General features: G+C 42.8%; 2 protein-coding genes across 2 annotated transcripts; one reads left to right on the top strand and one right to left on the bottom strand.

Annotated features, from left to right (window-relative positions):
* Positions 1-1,430: 1,430 nt before the first annotated feature.
* LOC106568858 (integral membrane protein 2C) lies at positions 1,431-8,684 on the top strand. The gene is made up of 6 exons (XM_014139592.3): positions 1,431-1,646; positions 5,742-5,876; positions 6,191-6,379; positions 6,711-6,821; positions 6,988-7,141; positions 8,093-8,684. Exons 1-6 carry the CDS (start codon positions 1,554-1,556, stop codon positions 8,182-8,184), a joined length of 774 nt encoding a protein of 257 aa, XP_013995067.1. The 5' UTR covers positions 1,431-1,553; the 3' UTR covers positions 8,185-8,684.
* A 927-nt stretch (positions 8,685-9,611) lies between these two features.
* Positions 9,612-11,270, bottom strand: lpar5a (lysophosphatidic acid receptor 5a). The gene has a single exon (XM_014139591.3). It carries the CDS (start codon positions 11,151-11,153, stop codon positions 10,239-10,241), a length of 915 nt encoding a protein of 304 aa, XP_013995066.2. The 5' UTR covers positions 11,154-11,270; the 3' UTR covers positions 9,612-10,238.
* Positions 11,271-23,957: the final 12,687 nt, after the last annotated feature.

The raw sequence follows: 23,957 nt of genomic DNA on the forward strand, positions 1-23,957 counted from the left end.
TTCTTTGGTTTCTGTCCCAGCCCGAAATAAGTTTTGATTTTATAACCCACAATTGTAGTCTGCTCCTGAGACCAATATGCTTTGAAAGATAGATGGAAATGAAATTATAACAAGAAATCGCAAAGAGGCAATTAATCATAACTTAACACATAAAACCGATATTTATTGAATTAGGAAATATAAAAAAATAAGTAAACAATATGCCTAAAGGATCATTTTGGATGTGCACTATAAATGTTTGATTTTGTACTCATCATCATACCTTCCGACTCAAACAAACACTTAACCAAATTGACAAACCATTAGCAAACACAATTAGGCTATTGAATCGTTCAACATTAACAGACAATTCTCACGTTGCGTAGTTAGTCACCTTTACGTGTATTTCAAGTTTAGTTGTGGGCCATTTCCCTTAATACATGTCATGTCCAAAGTTGAGGCCAACCCCAACCCAATTCAAGACAATTAACAGAATGGGACATTAGGCCAAATTTGAATAGGAAAATATGTCACATATCGTCCATCCTTAGTCTTGAATAGGCTAGAGAAAGTATTCTCAACACCATGTGGCTTAGTTGGTAGAGCGTAGTACTTAGAATGCTGATGTTGTGGGTTCGATTCCCACTGGGGACCAGTACATAATAGAATTGCATGTACTCACGACTGTAAGTCCAGAACATCTGCTGAAATGACAAAAGCAAAATGTTTATATATATTATTGTAGGCCAACTCAACCATTGGCTCCAATGCTTGTCTTTATTGAGAGTTGTGAAATTAATTGAAGATGTTTCTCCATTTGCGCTCTATTGCTACGATCTGACAGAGACAGCTAATACATTGCTATAGGGGTTGTTATCTCATATGAATAGTTTATTCATGCTTAGGCATTATAGTATGACCTTTAGAATAATTAAACAGCTAAATTAAACACCAAAATAAATGTCCCACTGTGTAAACTCAGACTCCGTAGTGATTATACATGTGTGGTTAACATTCACATAGCGTACTCTCACATATCAAATTTCACGTCATTAAAGAGATAATTTCAGTATCATTCCTGTACAGGCGTATCATTAAAGACTTCCGGATGATCAGAGTCAATTCGGGCAAATCAGAGGGAAAAAAGCGCTAAAAATAAGATGAGGAAAGTATACCCATATCTGGTGCAAACCTTCAAAATAAAGGTCCCCTAACGAATCTTGCAAATAGACACCATATTCTGAATCTAATTCATGCAGTGAAAAACGTCCATTTAGGTGCAAACTGTGTTAAGTCCAGCAATATCTATACAAACTCAATTATTATAAAACACAATAACAAACAACAGACTAATAAAAGCAACATTTGAATCAACCTCATATGGATGTCGACAGTTATTTTGAAAAGTGATAAGGGTATGATTTTTTTCGAGTCCCACATGCGGTTGTTCGTCACAGCGACGCTTATCTGAGGTCAGAGAGGATATTGATAGGACGGGGGCGAGAGAACAGTGCAACTATATAATCAACCAGCATCGAATGATGAAGTCAGTGTATTGAAAAAGATAGACAAAGATGGTGAAGATTACTTTCCAGTCGGTCTCGGCGCAGAAAGCAGAGAAGGAGATCGATGGAGATAAAGCCGAAATTCTCATGCCCTATGAACACGTGAGTTCAGCATCTCTTATCTATGTTCCATGTATTGACATACCGTTGTGGAGAAAGAGGGATTTTTTTGCTGACCAAGATGCAATAATTAGATTATATCAGGGTTATTTTTCCAAAACAGACCATAACAACAGCAGTAGATAAATCTGCATATAGTACCACGACATAATTTATTGTCAGTATTATTGGTACTGTTGTTACCTGCAGTGAAAGCGCTGGAAACACGGATCCAAAGTAACCTTTTAAAACCGATACAAGCTAGACAGCACAGCCGGAGGATGGTGACATTATGTCACCTTCTTAGACTAGCTGGGGGAGGGAGAGGGGGGGTGTACGACCACGACACACTGCAGGGGTGTATTCATTCCGCTGATTTTGTTGCAAAACGTTTCTTAAACTGAACGAAACGGGCTGGGACTTACCTTAATTAGTCCAATAGAAACTCTCGTTTTGCTGTTTGCTTCCGTTAAACAGTTGCCGTAATGAGTACCCCACAGATGTAGCCACGAATCGTAGGCTATCCTATACAATTTTAGTCGAATAATATTTATGTTTATCGAAAGCTTTCAAGACAAAACGTTTATAAGTTGATACTTTCAAGACAAAACGTTTATAGGTTGATATTGTGAAGTTGTATCACATCAATAATTACGAAGCAAATTGTGCATACAAATAGGGACGTTATGGCTTCTCTATGGTTACGTCACCGAAGTGGTTTCCCCGGCCAATCCAGAACGTAGCGCGTGAGGGCAACCTGCGCAGTGAGGTTGTTGTATTATAAAAAAAAATGTAAATGAGGACGCAATGCATTTATTTAAATAGTGTAATGTGATTTATTTTCCTTGTGTCATGATCACCCTAATCTATGCAGTCTGCAGTGATCTGAAAATACTTCACAGGTGCAATATGGTAGGCGCAACATAGGTTTACTTCGGGTGGCTTTCATCCATTCTGTTCACTCAAACCAGATGAAGGAAAGAAGATGAGGAAAGAAATCAAGTCACACTGTAGAGAGTCATAAGACATATGCATTTGGTTACATAACTGTCAGGGAGCTGCTAAAAGGGTGGCCATACTGGATTTGCATAAAAAGCCTTTGCTCAGTGTCGACTCTTAGGATTCACACACTGTTGTTTCTATATGGGGCTGCTCAATCTGTTAGCGTTGACGTCACAGTTGTAGGTCTGTGTCATTAGAGAGCACCCGGATGCTATAGTGTTTTCCTGCCATTTGTGGCAAACATTGAATTTTATTTCTACAGGTGGCAGAATAAATGCATTTTGAGTTTTGCAGTTGGACTGTCAAACTCTGAGCAACAGTAGGTCCTACGAGCTAGATAACTCTACCCTCCATCAGATTTAGAAATGGCCTACATCGGGTGGGAGACAGGGGATTCTTGCAAAGGCGTCATAGGATACGTGTATATACCAAATCTGTATAAAGACTATTAATGCCAACACCGCTTTGAGATTCCTCTTCCACGCAATCGCTCTGATCGCCCTCCTACCGGAGGTGGTGATGTAACAGCTGTCACCGCTATAAATAAGGCACTTGGAAGTAGAGGTCTATGAATAGAGGTCCCAGACAACCGTGCCAGCCTCCTTCGCCGTCACTCGGCACACACAACACAATCCGTCTCATCCCGTTTGATCCTCCGTAGTCCCTAGCAACCGTGTGTGGGTACGGTCTCTAGCTAGCGACTAGCGTATCGCTAATAGCGAGCAGACTGACGGTAGGGCTGATAGACTGTGGGTGGGCTGTTGGGATGAGGAGGCATCTCCAGCCTTCAGTACGCCTTGGAGAATTCCTCTCTGACTAACCACTTGGCAAGGACAGAGTCATCTCATCACAGACTAAGCAAGCAAGATATGGCTTGGTAGGGTGTAGCACAGGAAAGTGTCGCTGTGTGAGAAGTTCAGTCTAAGATTATATGACTGATTATTTCTGCTGATTATTTCACCTTCTGCTGATTATTTCACCTTTATTTAACCAGGTAGGCAAGTTGAGAACAAGTTCTCATTTACAATTGCGACCTGGCCAAGATAAAGCAAAGCAGTTCGACAACATACAACAACACAGAGTTACACATGGAGTAAAACAAACATACAGTCAATCATTGGCGAAAATCTGATATCTACTTTGGAGGGGACAATTACATGACATTTTCTCAAGAGCAATTCCTGAGGGGGACACAGCCTACATTGTAATATGGTAAATGTATATTGAGGAACCAAAGAAATAAGGTGTTTGCCGTACTCCTAACTACCGGTACCCAAAACTACACAACTAATCACAACAGCAATACCATTGCCTTTAACAAATCTTAGTTCAGTCACCAGTTTAAGTTGAGAGTGGGGGTATCCATGGCATTTTCCAATTATGTTCCTATTTTACAAGTCAAAAAAAATTGAGAACCTTTCATAATGTTGCCAAACAAAGACTCAACAAACTTACCTGAGACTCCCTGTCTCTGTCAGTCTGTCCCTGCATATCTGTCCCCAACTCTGCTGTCTATGTGCCATCTGTTGCCTGCTCTGCCTAATGACATCATTGTGAAACATTTCCATTAGAATTTCATTTCTTTCTTATGAACATTTTATCAACTAGTCTTTGAGATATTAGGCTACTAGGGTTCTTACTATGCGTTTTGGTGTACTGAAAAATACTCTGATGTCCGTCTTTTATTTTTCTGCCATTTTTCTATCTGGCTGGCTGGCTGGCTACACACACAGTGTGTAGGTTATTTACAGTAGGAGATGGGCTTCTATCATCTTCTATCATTCTATTTGGGCTTCGATCTAAAAGGTAGCTAGCAAATGTGAAATGGATTAAAATGACAAGAGTTGACAGCTGTATGAGTTCACCATTTACACAACATATGCTGCAACCTTTTGTAATTTTAATAGTTTGTTTCATATTGGCTGGCTTCCAACGATAGCTGAATTTGCAAAGCTAGCGAGCACCAATTCCGTTTCAGTGGTGTTTGCTATAATCTTTGCTACCCGGGTTAAATAATGGTGAAATAAAATAAATAAATAAAAGTTCACTTGCGACAATTTAGCTTTTGCAACGAGACCATTAAATATATTTAAGACAATGGTAGAAGAGAGTGTAGTTCTGTTCAGTTTGGATTTCAGTTTATCGCTAACCTTATCACAGGGACTTTGAAGCACTAACTTACATCATCTGCATGCTGATTCCATCTTTGACGACGCCACTTAAATGGAATAGGTACTAGCTAGCTTTATAGTTAAAATTTGCGCGCTAGCTTTGCATATTCAGCTAGTGTGTGTGTGCGCGATTGACTGGATTAACCTCACGTCAGTTACGTGCATTGAGTGCCTTTCAGACAGTAGATACGACCTCTCTGTTACCTAGCAAGCTAAGGAACTGGCAGTGGATCAAACCATTGTGAGGCAAAGGGTGGGGGGGTTGCAATCTTTTGAAACTTAAAAACGCGCTATTAAGTGTCTATAATCAGCACAATTGCTTTCATTGCATATTATTAATATTATTTAAATTACATAGTTATGTTTCAGTGATATATTGGGGGGGGACAAATCATATTTTTCCCAGGATGGGGGGGTCGTGTGTCCCCCGTCCCCCCCGGGATTTACGCCCCTGCAGTCAATAATACAGTAGAAAAATAAGTCTATATACAATGTGAGCAAATGAGGTGAGATAAGGGAGGTAAAGGCAAAAAGACCATGGTGGCAAAGTAAATACAATATAGCAAGTAAAACACTGGAATGGTAGATTTGTAGTAGAAGAAAGTGCAAAGTAGAAATAATGGGGTGCAAAGGAACAAAATAAATACATACAGTAGGGGAAGAGGTAGTTGTTTTGGCTAAATTATAGATGGGCTATGTACAGGTGCAGTGATCTGTGAGCTGCTCTGACAGCTGGTGCTTAAAGCTAGTGAGGAAGATGAGTGTTTCCAGTTTCGGAGGAACTTGATGATATCATAGTCTTGCTTTTCTTCATCAGTGAAATGGAAACTGCTGTTTCATAGCAGAAGCATCCTGCTGATAATTCTTATCACTCTTATCTAACATCGGCCTGTAGGTCTGACCTGTGTATCGTTTCTTCCACCAGGAGCTGGTTCTTCCTCTGAGGCCCAAGAAGTCTCATCTGAACGGACTGCTTTGTCCCACCTTTGGCCTGGTGGTGTTCATGTCAGGACTGGTGCTGGCCTCCATATATGTCTATCGCTATTACTTCATACCACAGGTACCATACTACTGTATTTCACTATACTACTATAATACAACTATACTACACAACTACCACTAGTCACTTATTTTTCATACTACAGGTCAAATATTATAACTTTTACATACTACCTCACACACCTTACTAAACTATACTACTGTACAACTACCAGTAGTAGCTACTACTACCTGCTACATCATACCTCACATATTCAATCATACAGACAGATTGGTTCTGATTGAACCAATGATCAATGATATAGATATACCACATATAGATATCCCCCTGACTATCCTAACCCTGTTCTGATCTGTTCTCCCTGCGTGTTCTAGATTCCCGAGGACAGTCTGTTCCACTGCAGGGTTCTGTATGAGGACTCTGTGCACGCCCCCATGCACGGCAGACAGGAGCTGGAGGAGAATGTGGGCATCTACCTGGATGACAACTACGAGCAGATCAGCGTGCCCGTACCCCATTTCGGAGGGAGCGACCCTGCAGACATCATCCACGACTTCCACAGGGTAAGAGCCAAGGGACCCTCAGTCATCCCTATGTCAATACACACCGCCAATGTGGAGTATGATGCAAGGCAGCCATTTTGTGCCAGAAGACTCACCCATTGCCAATTGGTATACATATGAGCATATGATTCTGGAGAATGTGTCTACAAGGCAATGAAAGTTTTATGATACCTTCTCTGTTAGGAAGTGTCAGACTGGCGTGCTGACACTTCCTTCCTCCAACTCTGCTGCAAGACATGGTTAGCAAATACCTTTCTGCTACTCAAAGGTAAAAAGTTATTCAATACCTCGGAATTGATGATACATTTGTTGCTGTCATTTCTAATTCCAGGGTCTGACTGCGTACCATGACATTGCCCTGGACAAGTGTTACGTGATTGAGCTCAACACCACCCTGGTCATGCCACCGCGGAACCTGTGGGAGCTGCTGGTCAACGTCAAGGTATGCTGTTGTGTTATGTCTGTCAGAGGGGTGTGTGTCCTTCAGAGAGACATTCTGCTTGGGTGTTTGTTTGCGTGTGTATCCTACAGTAGGACATTGCGGTCATATCTGACTTAATCTGTGTACGCCCTGTGATATAAAGTCTGTTTGTCTCCCTCTCCTACAGAGGGGCACGTATCTGCCCCAGACCTACATCATCCAGGAGGAGATGGTGGTGACGGGGAGGGTGAGGAACATGAGACAGCTGGGGCCCTTCATCCACCGGCTCTGCTACGGCAAAGACACCTACCGCCTCAAACGCCGACGCGACGCACGCCGACGTAAGTACCACACACACACACACACACACACAGACATATTCTTTTTCCCTCTATCTCACACACCCACGTACAATTTCGCACTCACACCCACACTGATGTCCTTGTCAACGTGTGATGCATGTAAGTGCTATGTTATCAGTTAGGAGAACAGAAGAGTGTGTGTTTTCACAGTAGTCACTGAGTCAGCAGAGAATCCGTGTGTTGACTGACTGTGTGGTGGGAGAAACACTGACCGTCAGAAGCCTCCGTACGAAACCCATCATCACAGAGGAAATGGAGGTGGCCATGTCGATATCGGAGCTTCCTGTGTGGGCTCAGACAGGGAGTGTATGTGTGTGTGTGAGAGCATGCACATACGTGTATGTGTGTGGGCTCCGCCAGGCGCTAGCCTCCCACAATATGAGTTGTTTGGCGAACTTCCACACACACACCCCTGTATGGTTATCATGTCAGAGACATAGCGTGTGTGTTTGTGAGTCATTTCTCCAACACACCATCAGGCAGCGTGCGTGGGGAAGAAAGAGCTGCGCAGTAGGAATTCGCTCCGTGTGGCTCTGTGATTGGCCAGTTATAGAACCAGAGCATTGATGTAACATGCTTCCTTGCCACTGAACACATATGGACTGATAGGCAACTCCATTGATTCAAGATGAGGCTGGTACTGGTAGTCATGGTAACAGTGATTGAGGTAGGCATTGGGCTATAGCTGTCTAGGCCTATGAGGATGCCTATGCATAAACTGTATCATAATGGTTATTAGGTGCCTAATATGTGGATATATGAACACAAATGGGGAGTGGCCAGTACCTCTGTAACCCAGTACAGCAATAGCACACTAGATATCCCAAACCATATCAAAAGTATGTTATAGATATAACATAATTAAACATGACACCTAACACTGGATGTAAGCTTTACCTATCTTCTCTTCTTCTCCATCCCTCTCTCCAGGCATCGACAAGCGCGAGGCGAGGAACTGCCACAGCATCCGTCACTTTGAGAACACCTTTGTTGTCGAGACGGTGATCTGTGATAGGGTCTAACTTTTCCGAGGGAGAAGATGGCAAGATGGCCTCCCTACACCACCAAGCCAACTCTTAAACCATACCTCGCACATCCCTTAGGCGTTATATTGCACTTTAAAAAGATTGTGTTTGTCCAAATAGTTATTGGTTTTAATGTTTTCTTTCATTCCTTTTTTTGTCCCAAGTTGAAGGGTTGTTTACTGCTCTGGTGTTGGTTTTATTTGTTTTTGTATTCCAATGGTCTGTATATTTTGAAAATGCCGGTAATGCAATGAATCCTTAGCTTTTTTGATCCTTGGGTTTTAATGCCATGTTGCACAGATGTTTTTTGGGGATTTGATATGTCTTAATTTGAGGTTGACGCCAGCATAATCAGATGAGTTGTCTCGGGTTTTTACTTCAATCGATTCAGATTGAGTTGGCATGTTTATCCTTTCAGTATTTTATTTTACTTTTCTTCTCTTTGTAACCCTGTGCAGTGTGCGTAACAGTGAAGAGATTTGGGCGTAATGCTGCTTCATGCGCTGTGCAGACAGATATGTTTTTATTGGTCTCTCGGTTCAACCAAAGTGAACCTATGAAGAAGTCTTGTTTTTGTTGTCCAGAAATGCCCGAAACATACCTCGTATATTTTAATGTTCTTTCGCCTGTTATGTAAATCATGAATTGTGTATATGTATTTTGCATCATTCCTATAAGCAATATATACTGTATATGCATAGATTTTTATCTAAACTTGTTTTGTGATTGACTGATAATTTCTCTATGGTTTGTCCCTCTTTGTGGTATCTTCCACTCATTGACTCTGTCTGGCTCTCACATGGCTTAGACTGAAGTAGCAGTGCTTTCAATGGGCCAACGGAACCAAATATATAGTCATTAACGCTATGTTGAGTCATGAGGGTGTTACTTAGGCATATTTGGGGATGGATCTAGCTTTATAAATTACCTACAGTGGGACCGGTTTTCGAATTCAACTCTTTCTTTCTGCGTGTCTTTGGCTACTTCCTGATTCTGTGTGCAAGTGAACACTTCATGAGAAGGGTGGAGAATTGGGACGTGGTTGTCCTCTTCCTTCTGTCTAGTGGGATCAGCCTCTTCTGCAGTTGAATCCTTGTAGCCAGGTTCCATACCTGCTATCCTGATCTACTATCTCTTCATTGCTTGCCTGTCTTGCTCTCTTAACCTTTTTTTTACCATACTGTATGATATGAAGGAATTCTGTTGCTGTTTTAAAGGGACCTACTGTATGATGTATATTTTCATGATCTGTCCCCTTCTCTTCTGACTCGCCATGCTGTACTGTCATTTGACTTGTAATAGCTTATCCTACTACAGTACCTAATGAATAAACAATTAAACTACACTGCTTAGTTCTTTTATCTTTGCATTTTCATTGTCCTGTGTGTGTGTTTTAGAGAAACAGAATGACACATGAGAATACAAAGGCTAAATGAACGTTTAATATATTTCTTATATAAAAATGGAAACATTTCCACAATACATCATTCAATTGCGGCAAATCCAAGCACAGAAGTCAGACCAATGGCCAATAATCAGAGAAAATAACATTGCTACATTTCAACTACATCTCCCTTCAGCGGAAGACATTCAACAGGTTTATAAAACGGCTTTATATAATAATATAGGACCAAGCTACAATTTAACTGTCATATACAACATTTGGTACACTAATTATGTATCTACGATACTTCAGGGCTATTAGTGACATCTCTCTCTCCTGCCACACGAACACACACACACACAAGCACACACCACAACTGACATTTCATTCCCCATCACACTCATAATAGACAGAAGAAAGAAGTTTTCACAAAAAAAGAGACTTTAAGCGATACAGGACAAATGAGGGTGCTTCTTAAGTCAACACCCTAACCAATGTAATTCCCTTCCATTTGCCATTTGACTTATCACAGGCATACATAAATACAGTATAGAATGTGTAAGAACAACAAAGTCCACCATTAACTTGTTCAAGACCATCTCTAGCATTCTCACCACTACTAATGCCAGTCCTCCACTACGAGGCAGAACTAGGCAGAACCATGGAATTAAACTCCAGTTCCTGTATTCCCTCTCTCTATCTTCAGAATCGTGGAGCCGAAGTAGTAGATGAGAGGATCCAGGAAGCTGTTAGCACTAGCCAAGCAGATAGTTCCAATATGGAAGTCAAAGAAGGGGAACTGGGATTGCAGGACTTGTAGCTTGTGGAGCCCATATAGGACTAGTGCAACATGAAAGGGGATGAAACACACTGTGTAGATCAAAAGGTTGATCACAAGCAGCCAAACGATCCGGCTCCTATCCACAGAGGAAGAGGATGAGGAAGAGGAGGCCTTCTGCACTCTCAGCATAAGCACCACGACCACCGTACAGCCCACGATTACAGAGTACGGAATGATATTTCCCACGACAGCAGCCACGCAGATGATATTGAACCCAAAGCGCAACTGGTCCTGAGCGTAGCCCTCGAAGCAATGCCACCCTACGCACTTCTGGTTCGGATTGGCACGGTGATTCAGCGCCACTGGCACCGCCATGGCACCAATCACCACCCATACGGCCGCGCATGCCTTCCAGGCCACACCGATCCTCCTCAGCGGGCGTGAGCGCAGAGGATAGACCACAGCCAAGAACCGGTCCACGCTAATAAACATGATGAAGAAGGAGCTGGAGTAGAGGTTGACGTTAAACAGAGTCCCAGAGACCATGCAGGCCAGGTGCCCATAGGGCCAGTGGCCCCTGGCGTAGTACAGGATCCGGAGGGGCATGGAGAGGGTGAAGAGGAGGTCTGAGAGGGCCAGGTTGGCCATGTAGATCAAGGGCACCGAGCGGACCCCCAAGCGGCATAACAGGAGCCACAGAGAGAGGGTGTTGAGGGGAAGACCCAGGGCCAGCACGCCACTGTAGGTGGCCGTGAAGAGAGGGTACCTGTAGTGGGTGATGTTGCAGGTGGTGTTAGTCATCTCTGGAGGACTAACATGAACTGACACTGAACAGTTACAGCTGTCAGAGCTGGATGTTGAAAGATAAAGGCGGTTCTTTTTTTAGCAGTTTATGGCTGTGGTTTCTTCAGATGCAAGTTGCTGAACAGGAAACGCTTGGAAATCCACCCACGCTAGGTTTTCAGCCTGAGGTTTCTCTCTTCTTTTTTATAAGATTGTGTTTGATATTTTATAGAAAATACAAAACATACACATACAAACGATAACATTATACAAACATCACATTTGCCCAGACCCACTAGCTCCAACCCCTATCTCCATTGTACTTAGCACTTTCTGCCACATGGCCTCAAACTCTCCCCGTCGCCAATGCTCTTTCCATTTTTAGAAAATATAGTTGATGTGGCTGACTTGCTTAAACAAATGTGGTTTCTACTGACATTTGAGATATACAAACTATGGCATTAGGGGATGACGAGCGGATAAAAGGCAATCCGTAATTTCCATTAAGACATCAATGAGCGAGCTAGGACAGATGTAGTCAATATAACTATTTGTTTAGCACTTTTGAAATATACAGCGACAGGATTCAGAACATGGGTCATTCTGATAGTATTCTCCCTGTACACCAAGTCAGAACTAGAGGATAAATAAAGGGGGCATATAAGTAGACAATGAAAGCTCTTACAATATTACATTATTACATTTCTCTAAAACAGGTTATAGGCTACATGTGCACCACCAAATCAGAACAGTAGGTTAAATTATGAGGGGAAAAGGGACCAAATTATTAGGGTGAGGCACATGGGCTACTAACAGCTTACTATACAACATACACTTAGTATTACTTTTTTAGCTACAGTATACATATCTCCCTGGCATATTACATAATTTATGCAGCAGCATACAATATATTTTTGTTGTGCTCACTTGAACAGGAAGGTGGCGCGGTGGTCCTTCGTGGGCAAATTTTGTCATCAAACTTTATTATCAAAGTCTGGCATTCTCTGGATTTATGGTGCTTTCAACACAACTGGGAATCATGATGACGTCAGTGATCTTCATGTTGGTGTCACCTTCTGACCTGTAAAGGTGTGATTTGTTAGTGTTTAGTTTGGTCAGGACGTGGCAGGGGGTATTTGTTTTATGTGGTTCAGGGTGGTTGTGTGTATGTGTCCATGTAGAGAGGGGTATTTGATTTATTAGTCCAGGGTTTTGGTTATTGTTCTATGTTAGTTTATTTCTATGTTCTGTCTAGTCATTTGTATTTCTATGTTTAGTTAATTGGTGTTGGGGCCTTCAGTTGGAGGCAGCTGTCTATCGTTGCCTCTGATTGAAGGTCCTATAATTAGGGGTGTGTTTGTAGTGTGGTTTGTGGGTAGTTGTATTCTGTTTTGTGTTTGTCACATGACAGAACTGTTAGTGTCATTTCTGTTAATTGTATACGTGTTTATTTTGTTTCTCCTCATATATTAAAAAGAGAAGATGAGTATACACTTCCCTTTTGCGTCTTGGTCCTCCACACACGACACTCGTTACAGTTGGAGCTCTAGAAAGAGGCCAGAGTTCTCGACTTGCGATTCCAAGTTGGATGACCGTTCAAAACGTATTTTCCCAGTCAGAGCTCCCAATTGTGAGTTCCCAGTTGTCTTGAACTCACTGAAGTCTGATATTTCCTAGTTCTGAGTTTCCAGTTGTTTTGAGCGTGGCAGAAGTTTTGAATGGTAGAAATTTTGAATGGTTATAGCGAGACACAGAGAGACACTGTCGGTTGTTCTCTGAAACAAGGGCAGATTTGCATGCCACTGAGACAGGTTCTCAAAAACCTTGTGTTAAGAATAACTTGCTCTTTTAGCTGCACATGCAGGTTTTGACATAGGAGCCATAAGGTGTGATCTTGGGTACATAAGATCCTGTCTTTCTTTTGTTCGGGGCAGAACTCAGGAGAGACATCAGTTGTATGTTTGACCTTTGACTTCTGTCTACAGCTGTATTCTAATTAAAATATCTTAATTTTATATATGCACATTTTGAGTGTTCCTCATTTGTAAAGTAAATAACGGAGCCCAGAAAAGTGGAACCAACATTTGGCGAGCTTGCCAGGAGGGAGTGAGTGTGATACTGCTGGACGGAACCTGAACTCCCTTCTCTGATCACCAAATTATAAGGTAAGCAGACACCTTTTATATCGAAGACTGTAAATTATAAGAAGTGGGTGTTCAGTGTTTCGCTGGTATGTAAAAGCACCGCCTCCCTCTTTGTAATTATAAAAACAAAGGAACCGAAAATGTGCATGTGTAAGTCAATGAATGTGTGTTAATTGTTGTACGTCAATGTGTGTTATATGTATTAAGAACAGGTGATAACAGAATGACACCTGGAAGATGGAAATAATATGTTGTCTGTCCTTATGTGTTTGGTGTGAGTGAAATGCGCAGTGGGTGAGGAGATAAACCAATGGAGACATTGGTTATTTGGTCTGAGGACTGAGAGCCGTTATAAGTGGATTTTTGATAAAGAGGAGGATGAGGAACAGTATATAGATAAAGGCATTATTGGAATAGTATAACAAAGGGATTTTTGGAAGTGAAGACGGCAGGAAGGAGTTCTGTCATTGTATAAGAAAAGGCGGGTTTGATAAAGATAATACCTATAAAACATAAAATAACTAATATTTGGGTATTGTATTTTGTAGAGGTAATTCAACGAAAATAACCTGAAAACTGGTTTATTTTTACTTTTTGTAGAGGAAATTCTGTGAAAATTACCCAGCAATGAGTTGTTTATGAATAGTGCGTTGTCAGTTTTATTTGTTTGTTTTGTCTGTGGATTAAAGGGGGTTTTATTGGGAAATGGCCCAATGGTGGAATAAAAAGTTAGGAGTAGGACAGAAGTTATTTGAATAAAAGGTTGAACATATTTGTTAGTGCCACTTTCCTACCATAGGATAGTATAGGACATGTACAAACCTTAGTATACCAAACCTTAGTATACCAGTACCAGTTTTCTGGTGAATAACATATTACTGTTACTCTTCACCCTTAAGATATAATATTAGGAATTGAAGTCTATCATGCGGTTGTCTCTGAGACCCGTGTGTGAAATATATTCAAATTTAGTAAAACCATTTACTATAGCCTGGATTAAGTGAGAGTAGAATTAGGATTACAGCATCACCTAACGTTGTTTAAAAGAAGGGGATAAAGAAGAGTCCCCTTGTATCAGAAACTGTGATAGGAATGATGATGCTGGAAGGGCAGATCTTCATGAACAAGGCTACCGTGACCAAACTAAAGCTGGAGAGAACAATATAATGGGGGAGGAAAGAAATGAGTCAGGACAGAGGCAGAACAGGAGTACTCCCCACAGCCCCGCCGCCGTATGAAAATCAACCCAGAGGACCCCTGGGTGACTACACACAGATCTACCCTCTCATACCACTGACAGAAGAAAATGGAGAAGCGACCACAATTATCCCCAAGGGGACTCCGATGAAGGAGGTGGACGACACAACAGCAGCAACAAGCGACATGAGAGAACAATAGATTTGGATGGGAAAAGGATGCACAGTTCCTGGAGGGAGGAATATTCCAAGTATGGTCCACCCAAACTCACTCCACAAGAAAGGAACAGACTGAAGGACCCTAGACATATGGCCGCCTGAAGAAAAGAAGGAAAAAAACACAAACTACTAAAGAAGCAAAAGAAAAGTACAATGTGCCACCATCCATGAGTCACCTATTCAGAGAGCAAGAAAAGAAGGGCTAGACACTGCACTGAAGAAGGCCCAGCTTGCACAGATCGAGAAAGGAAGTGGTGGATTTACTCACAGTATGATGGCTGCTCAAAGTTGTTTCTACAGGCTCACGACAAACAACCACAGCCTGCAGCTCCCCCACAGTCACATCAGTCACACCCGTGAACCTGGTGCCTGCAGGGTATGTGATTTTCACCACTCAACCTTATGGTGACCCACAAACATGGACTGGAAGAAGAGGTGAGCCCACCAGAGCCCTGCATGACTTGAACAACACTCAATGCTGGACCTGTGGGCAGTTGGGGCATGCGAGTTCGCAGTGTGTGGGAAATGAAAGAGGAAGAGGTTACAACAGGGGCAGAGGAATCTTTGGGTCTGGCAGAGGAAGAGGAAACGCAGCCACAGTACCACTCGCCCGGAGCTGAATATGCTCCCCCAGGGCCACCTATGCCCTATGGACAAGGAGGACACGTTAATGACAGAGGACAGCCATGGCCAATGGGAAATCACAACACCAACAGTTATTTCCCAAGAGAATCAACAATGAAGGAACAATAACAGGGACATGGGGACAGCCCAGGAATGTGTACTGGACAAAGACTTGTTTGATGAACCTCTGCTTGACTCTGACATGGTGCTGTTCGTTGATGGTTCTGCTTATATAGATCAAAACACGGGGAAGAAACATATAGGATTTGCAGTAGTAGATGTGAAGGGTGATATTGAGTTTATACACCCCCTACAAAAACTTAACAGCGCAACAGGCAGAATTATTAGCTCTGAAAACATATTTTGAATTAGGGGCAAGAAAGGCACTTATGTCTACTCAGACTCAGCATATGTTAGTGGGGTTTGGAGAACAAGAGGGTTTACTAATAGGTCTGGCTTATGGCTACATCTTTTGTCTGGCATGCCCTGTTTACCATCAACCATGATCTTTAATATTTGCCGATTGGCTCATGGAGTGAGCCATTCGTCAAAGGGGGGATTTAGGAGAAGATTTAGGAGGAGAAAATTTCGGCACAATGGTTTTGCCAAAATTTGAATCAGCACGTGTAAAAAAATAAAAAATAAAAAAAAAGTTAATTTATTGTTGCGCAACATGTTTGTTATATAACATAGACAAGGGAACTCCCTTGGAACCAGGGAAGTTCCCCACTCCAAAAGGACCTTTTGTTCACCTTGTTATGGATTTCATAGACATGATAGAGCAAAAAGAAAGAAAGAGATTCTGCCTGGTGATAATTGACAGGTTCACCAGGTGGGTGGAAGCATTTCCCACCACCAACTGTGACGTGCGAACAGTTGCAAAATTGCTAGTCAGGGAAATTATACTCAGGTTCGGAGTGCCTGAGGTTTTGTCTGCAGACAATGGGACCCATCTCATAGGAGATGTGGTTGCCCAAGTGGCCAAAATGATGGGTGTTGACCAGAAGTTTGTGTCCATCTATCACCCGTGGAGTAACGGGATTACAGAGAGGGTTAATTAAATGATCAAAGGGGGGGGGGGGCTTGCAAAAGCCTGCCATTCCACAAAAATGAGTTGGGTGGAATGCTTGCCCCTTGTCCTCATGAAAATGCGCAGCAGCCTTAACAAAGTTATTGGGTGTACACCTTATGAGATGAGAACCAACACTTGCTAGCTAAGATTTTGAAAGTATGATGTTGACATGATCAGTCCAATCAAAGCTACTGTAGCTATAACGTGATTTGACGTCACTTTATCGTGGCCAATTACCTTGAGCCTTCTTGGATGGGCACTTCTAATGTAACTCTATGGCAGCACCCGAGGGGCTTGAATTTTTTTAGCTCTACCCATAGATTTTGCGGTGACGTAGTGTTCCCATGTCTAAGGACCGACGTTGGAGACGAGAAGCAAGTACAGGGAGTAAACATTTAATGGAAAACGGACATAAAACAAAACACGGACAGCATCTGGACAGGGGGAACAAAAGGATATGATGACAATAATACTGACACGGGGAACCAACTGAGGAACATACAGATATATGTAGAGGGGCAATCAACAAACCTGAAGGAGTCCAGGTGAGTCCAATGAGTGCAGATGCGCGTAATGATGGTGACAGGTGAGTGTAATGAAGGGCAGCCTGGCGCCCTCGAGCACCAGAGATGGGGGTCGGGAGCAGGCAAGACACCATGAGGTGACAGACTACTGAGCCAATCACAGAGAAACTAGAGAACATTGCCAACCTATACGCTCCGTATTTTCTAATGGCTGCCCCACCACCACAGAAAGCACTGAGCTAGGCTGAAACACCTGCATTTTGGAGGTGCTTTACTCAAGAAAGCAAAAAAGAGACAGAGTTTTATTAACTCAATGATTTTTTAATTTATTTTTACATTGTTTGCAAACTTATATGTGACACGTATTAGTGTCACAAAACAGGCTCCACATTTATTTTTATATACACCACCGGTCAAAAGTTTTAGAACACCTACTCATTCAAGGGTTTTTCTTTATTTTACTATTTTCTACATTGTAGAATAATAGTGAAGACATCGAAACTAAGAAATAACACACATGGAATCATGTAGTAAACAAAAAAGTGTTAAACAAATCTAAATATATTTTATATTTGAGATTCTTCAAATAGCCACAATTTGCCTTGATGACAGCTTTGCACATTCTTGGCATTCTCTCAACCAGCTTCACCTGGAATGCTTTTCCAACAGTCTTGAAGGAGTTCCCACATATGCTAAGCACTTGTTGGCTGCTTTTCCTTCACTCTGCGGTCCGACTCATCCCAAAGCATCTCAATTTGGTTGAGGTCGGGGGATTGTGGAGGCCAGGTCATCTGATGCAGCACTCCATCACTCTCCTTCTTGGTAAAATAGCCCTTACACAGCCTGGAGGTCCAGCCTGGAGGTCATTGTCCTGTTGAAAAACAAATGATAGTCCTACTAAACCCAAACCAGATGGGATGGCGTATCGCTGCAGAATGCTGTGGTAGCCACGCTGGTTAAGTGTGCCTTGAATTCTAAATAAATCACAGACAGTGTCACCAGCAAAGCATCCCCACACCATAACACCTCCTCCATGCTTTACGGTGGGAATTCACATGCGGAGATCACCCATTCACCCACACCGCATATCACAAAGACAAGGCGGTTGGAACCAAAAATCTCCAATTTGGACTCCAGACCAAAGGACAAATTTCCACCGGTCTAATGCCCATTGCTCGTGTTTCTTGGCCCAAGCAAGTCTCTTCCTCTTATTGGTGTCCTTTAGTAGTGGTTTCTTTGCAGCAATTCGACCATGAAGGCCTGATTCACACAGTGTCCTCTGAACAGTTGATGTTGAGATGTGTCTGTTACTTGAACTCTGAAGCATTTATTTGGGCTGCAATTTCTGAGGCTGGTAACTCTAATGAACTTATCCTTTGCAGAAGAGGTAACTCTGGGTCTTCCTTTCCTGTGGCGGTCCTCATGAGAGCCAGTTTCATCATAGTGCTTGATGGTTTTTGCGACTGCACTTGAAGAAACTTTCAAAGTCTTTTGACATTTTCCATATTGACTGACCTTCGTGTCTTAAAGTAATGATGGACTGTCATTTCTCTTTGCTTATTTGAGATGTTCTTGCCATAAGATGGACTTGGTCTTTTACCAAATAGGGCTATCTTCTGTATCAAATCAAATTGTATTGGTCAAATTCACGTGTTTAGCAGATGTTATTGCAGGTGTAGCTAAATGCTTGTAAAAAATGTTTAGGTCGGGTGAACAAAAGGACTTGAGTTCCTGTATGTTATCACAATTACACCATGAGTTGTTAATCATGAAACATACTGCCTCCACCCTTCTTCTTCACAGAGAGATATTTTTTCCGGTCTGCTTGATGAACTGAGAATCCAGCTGGCTGGACCGACTCGGACAGCATATCCCGAGTGAGCCATGTTTCCATGAAACAAAGTATGTTACAATCCCTGATGTCTCTCTGGAAAGAAACCCTCGTCCTGAGCTAGTCAACTTTATTATCTAGAGACTGAACATTAGCGAGTAATATACTCAGAAGCAGTGGGTGGTGTGCACGCCTCCTAAGTCGGACTAGAAGACCACTCCGAGTACCTCTCCTTCGACGGTGTTGTTTTAGGTTGAACTCTGGAATCAATTAAATTGCCCTGGTGGGTGCGAACAAAGGATCCGCTTCTGGAAAGTTGTATTCCTGGTCATAATGCTGGTATTTCTGGTGAGTTACTGCCGCTCTGATATCCAATAGTTCTTCCCGGCTGTATGTAATAACACAAAACATTTCCTGGGCTAATAATGTAAGAAATAATACATAAAAAAAACTAAATACCGCAAAGTTTCCTAAGAGCTAGAAGCAAGGCAGCCCTCTCTGTTGGCGCCATTGTCAGCAGTATACCACCCCTACCTTGTCACAACACAACTGATTGGCTCAAACACATTAAGAAGGAAAGAAATTCCACAAATTAACACCTGTTAATTGAAATGCATTTCAGGTGACTACCTCATGAAGCTGGTTGAGAGAATTCCAAGTGTGTGCAAAGCTGTCATCAAGGCAAAGGGTGGCTACTTTGAAGAATGTCAAATATAAAATATATTTTGATATGTTTAACACTTTTTTTGGTTACTACATGATTCCATATGTGTTATTTCATATTTTTGATGTCTTCACTATTATTCTAGAATGCAGAAAATAGTAAAAATAAATAAAACCCTTGAATGAGTAGGTGTCTCCAAACTTTTGACTGGTACTGTACATTTTACATGATGAAAACAAGCAGAGATTCCCCCAGGGTGAAATTCCCCATTAAAGGATTTTCCTATTGCCATTATTTAGTGTTTTCTTTCCCATGTTAATGTTAACCTGAGATCTTTGAGAATTCTGAAAATGTTCTTAGTAAAGGGGGCATTGAATTTTCCATTTTGGTCAGGTATATCAGGAGATCACCTGCAAATAAGTTTAGTTTATATTCATGTTTACCAATACTGATACCTGTTACGTTTGGGTCCTGTCTAAATCTTTCTGCAAGCGGTTCAATTGCCAGTGCAAACAGGAGGAGGGAGAGGGGGCTTCTCTCTTCTGTTGACATGATGTCTCTTACCAAAGCTAGTGAGTAAAGCCTATGGGGAACCTGTGAGCGTGACAAGCCAGCAGCTTCTAAGAGGAAGTCGTAGACCTTGGTTTGAGCATTCAGTGTGAATGTGGAAGATTGTGCCAGAGCTTCTATCTCATGTGTACCCTAGCAGCAGCAACCTACAATCCTCTCATTCTAAAATTGTAATTATAATCATAATTTTGTTAAGCATATGATCATTATGATATGGTGACGTTATCTTTCTCGCCTACGAATAGCTGGAGTTAATGCTGCTGATTTCATTACCATATCATTGATGTCTATTTTTTATTGTGCAAGTCTCAAAGTGGGCTACTGCTTTATTGTCTTCTGTGTTTTTATGTTATTTGTAGGTACATACAGTATTTTCTTAGGGTCTGATTCCGACTTAGGAAATGTACACCTTTCCTATGCACATCTTTCCTATGCACTTCTCAGTAGTTTGTATCCAGACTTATTCCCTGTAAACATCGGGCCCAATTCCGACCAAACCGTAAATGAAACATAATTACCTTTTTTGCACTTTTCTCTCTATGCTTATTCTGACCTTCAACTTAAAGCCAATGTATGCTTCATACAAAAATGTGGTCGGAGACTCCGTATGTAGAGTGTAATGCAATTGCAGAGCCTCCAGAGGCACGAAGAGGCCAAATTGAGCTCCGTACCGCATCACTGTACGCCTCTCAAATCTTGTAAAAATGCGGAGGGCTCCGTATAGCTCCACATTGACATGATTGGTTGATGGTAGGTAGGGGCGGGAGGTCCTGTATAAATACAAAGTCACTTCGTTGACAACTTTCTTCGAAACTGATTTGCTCAACAGCTCTGCATTGCTCCGCAAATCGCAATAAGTATGAATGCCCTGACTTCTGCAGAGGCTGTATCACAATAAATGCTGCATGGCAAATGCAGACAATGGATTGACCATGCAGCGCCTTTTAAGCATGAGAATAGCATGCTATTCACCCACTATTTGTTTGAGGTGGAGATTGAATAAGGTGTGGCAGTGGTGCGTCTTTTCCACTTGCCTGGTTCCAAGTGGAAAAAGCATATACTTAATTTTTTTAGATAGAAATAACACCATTCTCCATGTCATTTACAACTTGATAAGAGCTAGGTAAATGAATAATCTATTTGGATATGGGAATATATATTTGCCTTATAATAGCTGGAGACAAATGTGAAAACCGTCATATGGCAGCAAACTGTAGCATATTAACTTATCAAACTTTCCCACAGTAAAGTTTATGAAATGCTGTGCCATTATGCAGAATTTTAATTGTACAGCCTTTTAAGTTGCAGGGATGGGCACTATTGAATGTCATAATTATAGGCTACCCTGACTTTCTATGCTCTTGGAAGTAAGAATCACAAATGTCCTGGCCTACTCCTACAGTGCCTTCGGAAAGTATTCAGACCCCTTGACCTTTTCCACATTTTGTTACACTACAGCCTTACTCTAAAATTGATAAAATATTGTTTTGCCCTCATCAATCTACACACAATACCCCATAATAATATAGGGGCCCCTCAGGGAAAATAAGCTGGTCGCTTCGGGTGTTGTTTCCCGCAATGTGATCATAACAGACGCATCCCCCCCGAGGGTGGGGTGCACTGTACGAAGGCAACTCGATTTGGGGGGGGGGGTGTGAGTGCACTGCATGCCAATTAGCCGGAGTGTTGGGCACTCAGGCGATTCCCACTGTTTTTGTCAGACCAGCTTGTGGTGGTCAGAACTGACAATATGTCAGTTCCGGCGTGCATGAATAGATGGGGAGATGCTCTGTCTGTCTCCCTCCTAACCTCGCTCCCTATTGCTGGGGAGCAGTGTGCATATGCTTTCCCTTTGGGCAATGCATGTCCCTGGTTGCCTCAACTTGGGTGCAGAACTTTTATCCAGGTAAGACCCCATCTCTCAGGAGTGGAGGCTCTCCCATGTATGGGACATTTTTGGCAGGGCTGACGTAGATCTTACGCATGGATCCGAGTGTCCCGTTGGGAACGGACGCTCTGGTACACCAATGGGCTCGGACCGTCCTTTAAATGTTTCTGCCAGTTGTTCTGATTCAACCCACATTGGAGTGGGTTTGCCGGGAGGGCTTACCATTGATTCTTGTGGCTCCACGTTGGCCCAGGCAGCCTTGGTTCGCAGAGATCATTTCCTTTTCAGGTGGGGATCCATGGAAACTCCCGTTGCGCAGGGACTGGTTGTCCAATCAGGTTTGGGCAGGTTTGACAAGCGAGGCTGGAGATTTGGTTCCTAATGGCCTGGCCACTAAGAGGACCAATCTGATGGCTAGAGGTTTACCTTTGAATGTTATTGCTATCATTCAGTCTGCAAGGGAATCCGCCATGAGAGGGTTGTATGTGTATAAGTAGCAAGCGTTTGATCTCTGGTGCTAAAGGACTTGTTCTTTTTCAGTTTTCTGTGAGGGACATCCTCATGTTCCTACAGGAGCTTTTCAAGCATTATCCACTTTAAAAGTGTACATGGCCGCTGTCTCAGCATGTCATGAGGGAATTGACGGAACCTCAACGGGGTCTCACTCCCTGGTGTTGCAGTTCCTGAAAGGTCTACATCGTCTCAGATCGGTCTCTAAACCTATTGCGCCCACAAAGGACTTAGCGGTGGTTTTGGAGGCACTGTATGTGGCCCCCTTTGAGCCCCTGGAGTCAGTGGATCTGAAGATCCTCTCCTACAAAACTTCCCTGCTCATGGCTTTGGCCTCGGCTAAACATGTTGGGGACCTCCACGTGTTATCCGTACACCCTTGCTGTTCTCAGTTCACCCCAGTTCAGCTCAGGGTGGTCTGCCATGGGCTGTTTCATTTAGTATCCGTTGGGGTCGGCTTTGTTTTTTGCCTATTTTAACCACACACTTGTTTGTGTACATGGATTTGATAATGTCGTATGTTTTTCCTCAACACCACTTTCCATCAATTTGTATAGCAGACCCTCATGCCAAATTGAGTCGAAGGCTTTTTTTTAAATCAACAAAGGATGAGTGTCATGTCCTGACCCTTGTAAGAGGTCATTTTCCATAGTAGAGTGGTCAGGGTGTGACAGGGGGGTGTTTTGGGTGTGTTTTTGGGTTTCTGTTTCATTGTGGGGTTTCTAGATTTCTATTTCTATGTTTTCCTTTTCTATGCGTTGGCCAGGTATGGTTTCCAAACAGAGGCAGCTGTCTATCGTTGTCTCTGATTGGAAGCCATACTTAGGTAGCCTGTTTTCCTTGTGTGGGTTGTTAATTTTTGAGTAGTGTTTGCCTGCTCTGTGTTACGGCTTTTGTTGTTTTGTTGTTTAAAGTGGTTGGTGTATTGCATTTAGTTTCACGATGAATAAAAAGATGTGGAACTACGAACACGCTGCGTTTTGGTCCAATCCTTCAGAAAGTCATGACAGAACAACCCACCAAAAAAGGACCAAGCAGCGTGGGAGGAAGTATCTGGAGTCATGGACTTGGGAGGAAATCCTGGATGGGAAAGGACCCTGGAGCCAGGCTGGGGAGTTTCATCGCCCGAGGGAGGAAATAGAAGAAGCAAAGAGGGCGCGACGATACTATGAGGTGCTATATCCTCGAGGCATACGGGGAGTTTGTCGATGTCAGGGGGAGCCCTGATCTAACTTCCCGTACTTATCGGAGAGAGCCGTGGAGTAAACCGGAGCCAGACAGGGAGCCAAGCGTGGAGCTCGACGCAAGATTCCAGAGAGAGGTACTAGCGGAAAGGGCACTGCGGTGCGGGCGTGCTGAGGGGCGAGCAATGGGTTATGGTGTGATGCGCACTATGTCGCCCATGCACACTCACAGCCCGGTGCGCTCGGTGCAAGCTCCTCACCGTTGCCGTGCTAGAGTTGGCATTCAGCCAGGAAGGAGTGCGCCGGCTCAGCGTTCCTGGTCTCCGGTGCGTCTCCTCGGCCCAGGTTATCCTGCGCCAGCTCTACGCACGGTACCCCCAGTTCGCCAGCTCAACC

Source organism: Salmo salar, chromosome 14 (genome assembly GCF_965601325.2).
Source record: "Salmo salar chromosome 14, fSalSal1, whole genome shotgun sequence".
Lineage (NCBI taxonomy): Eukaryota > Metazoa > Chordata > Actinopteri > Salmoniformes > Salmonidae > Salmo > Salmo salar.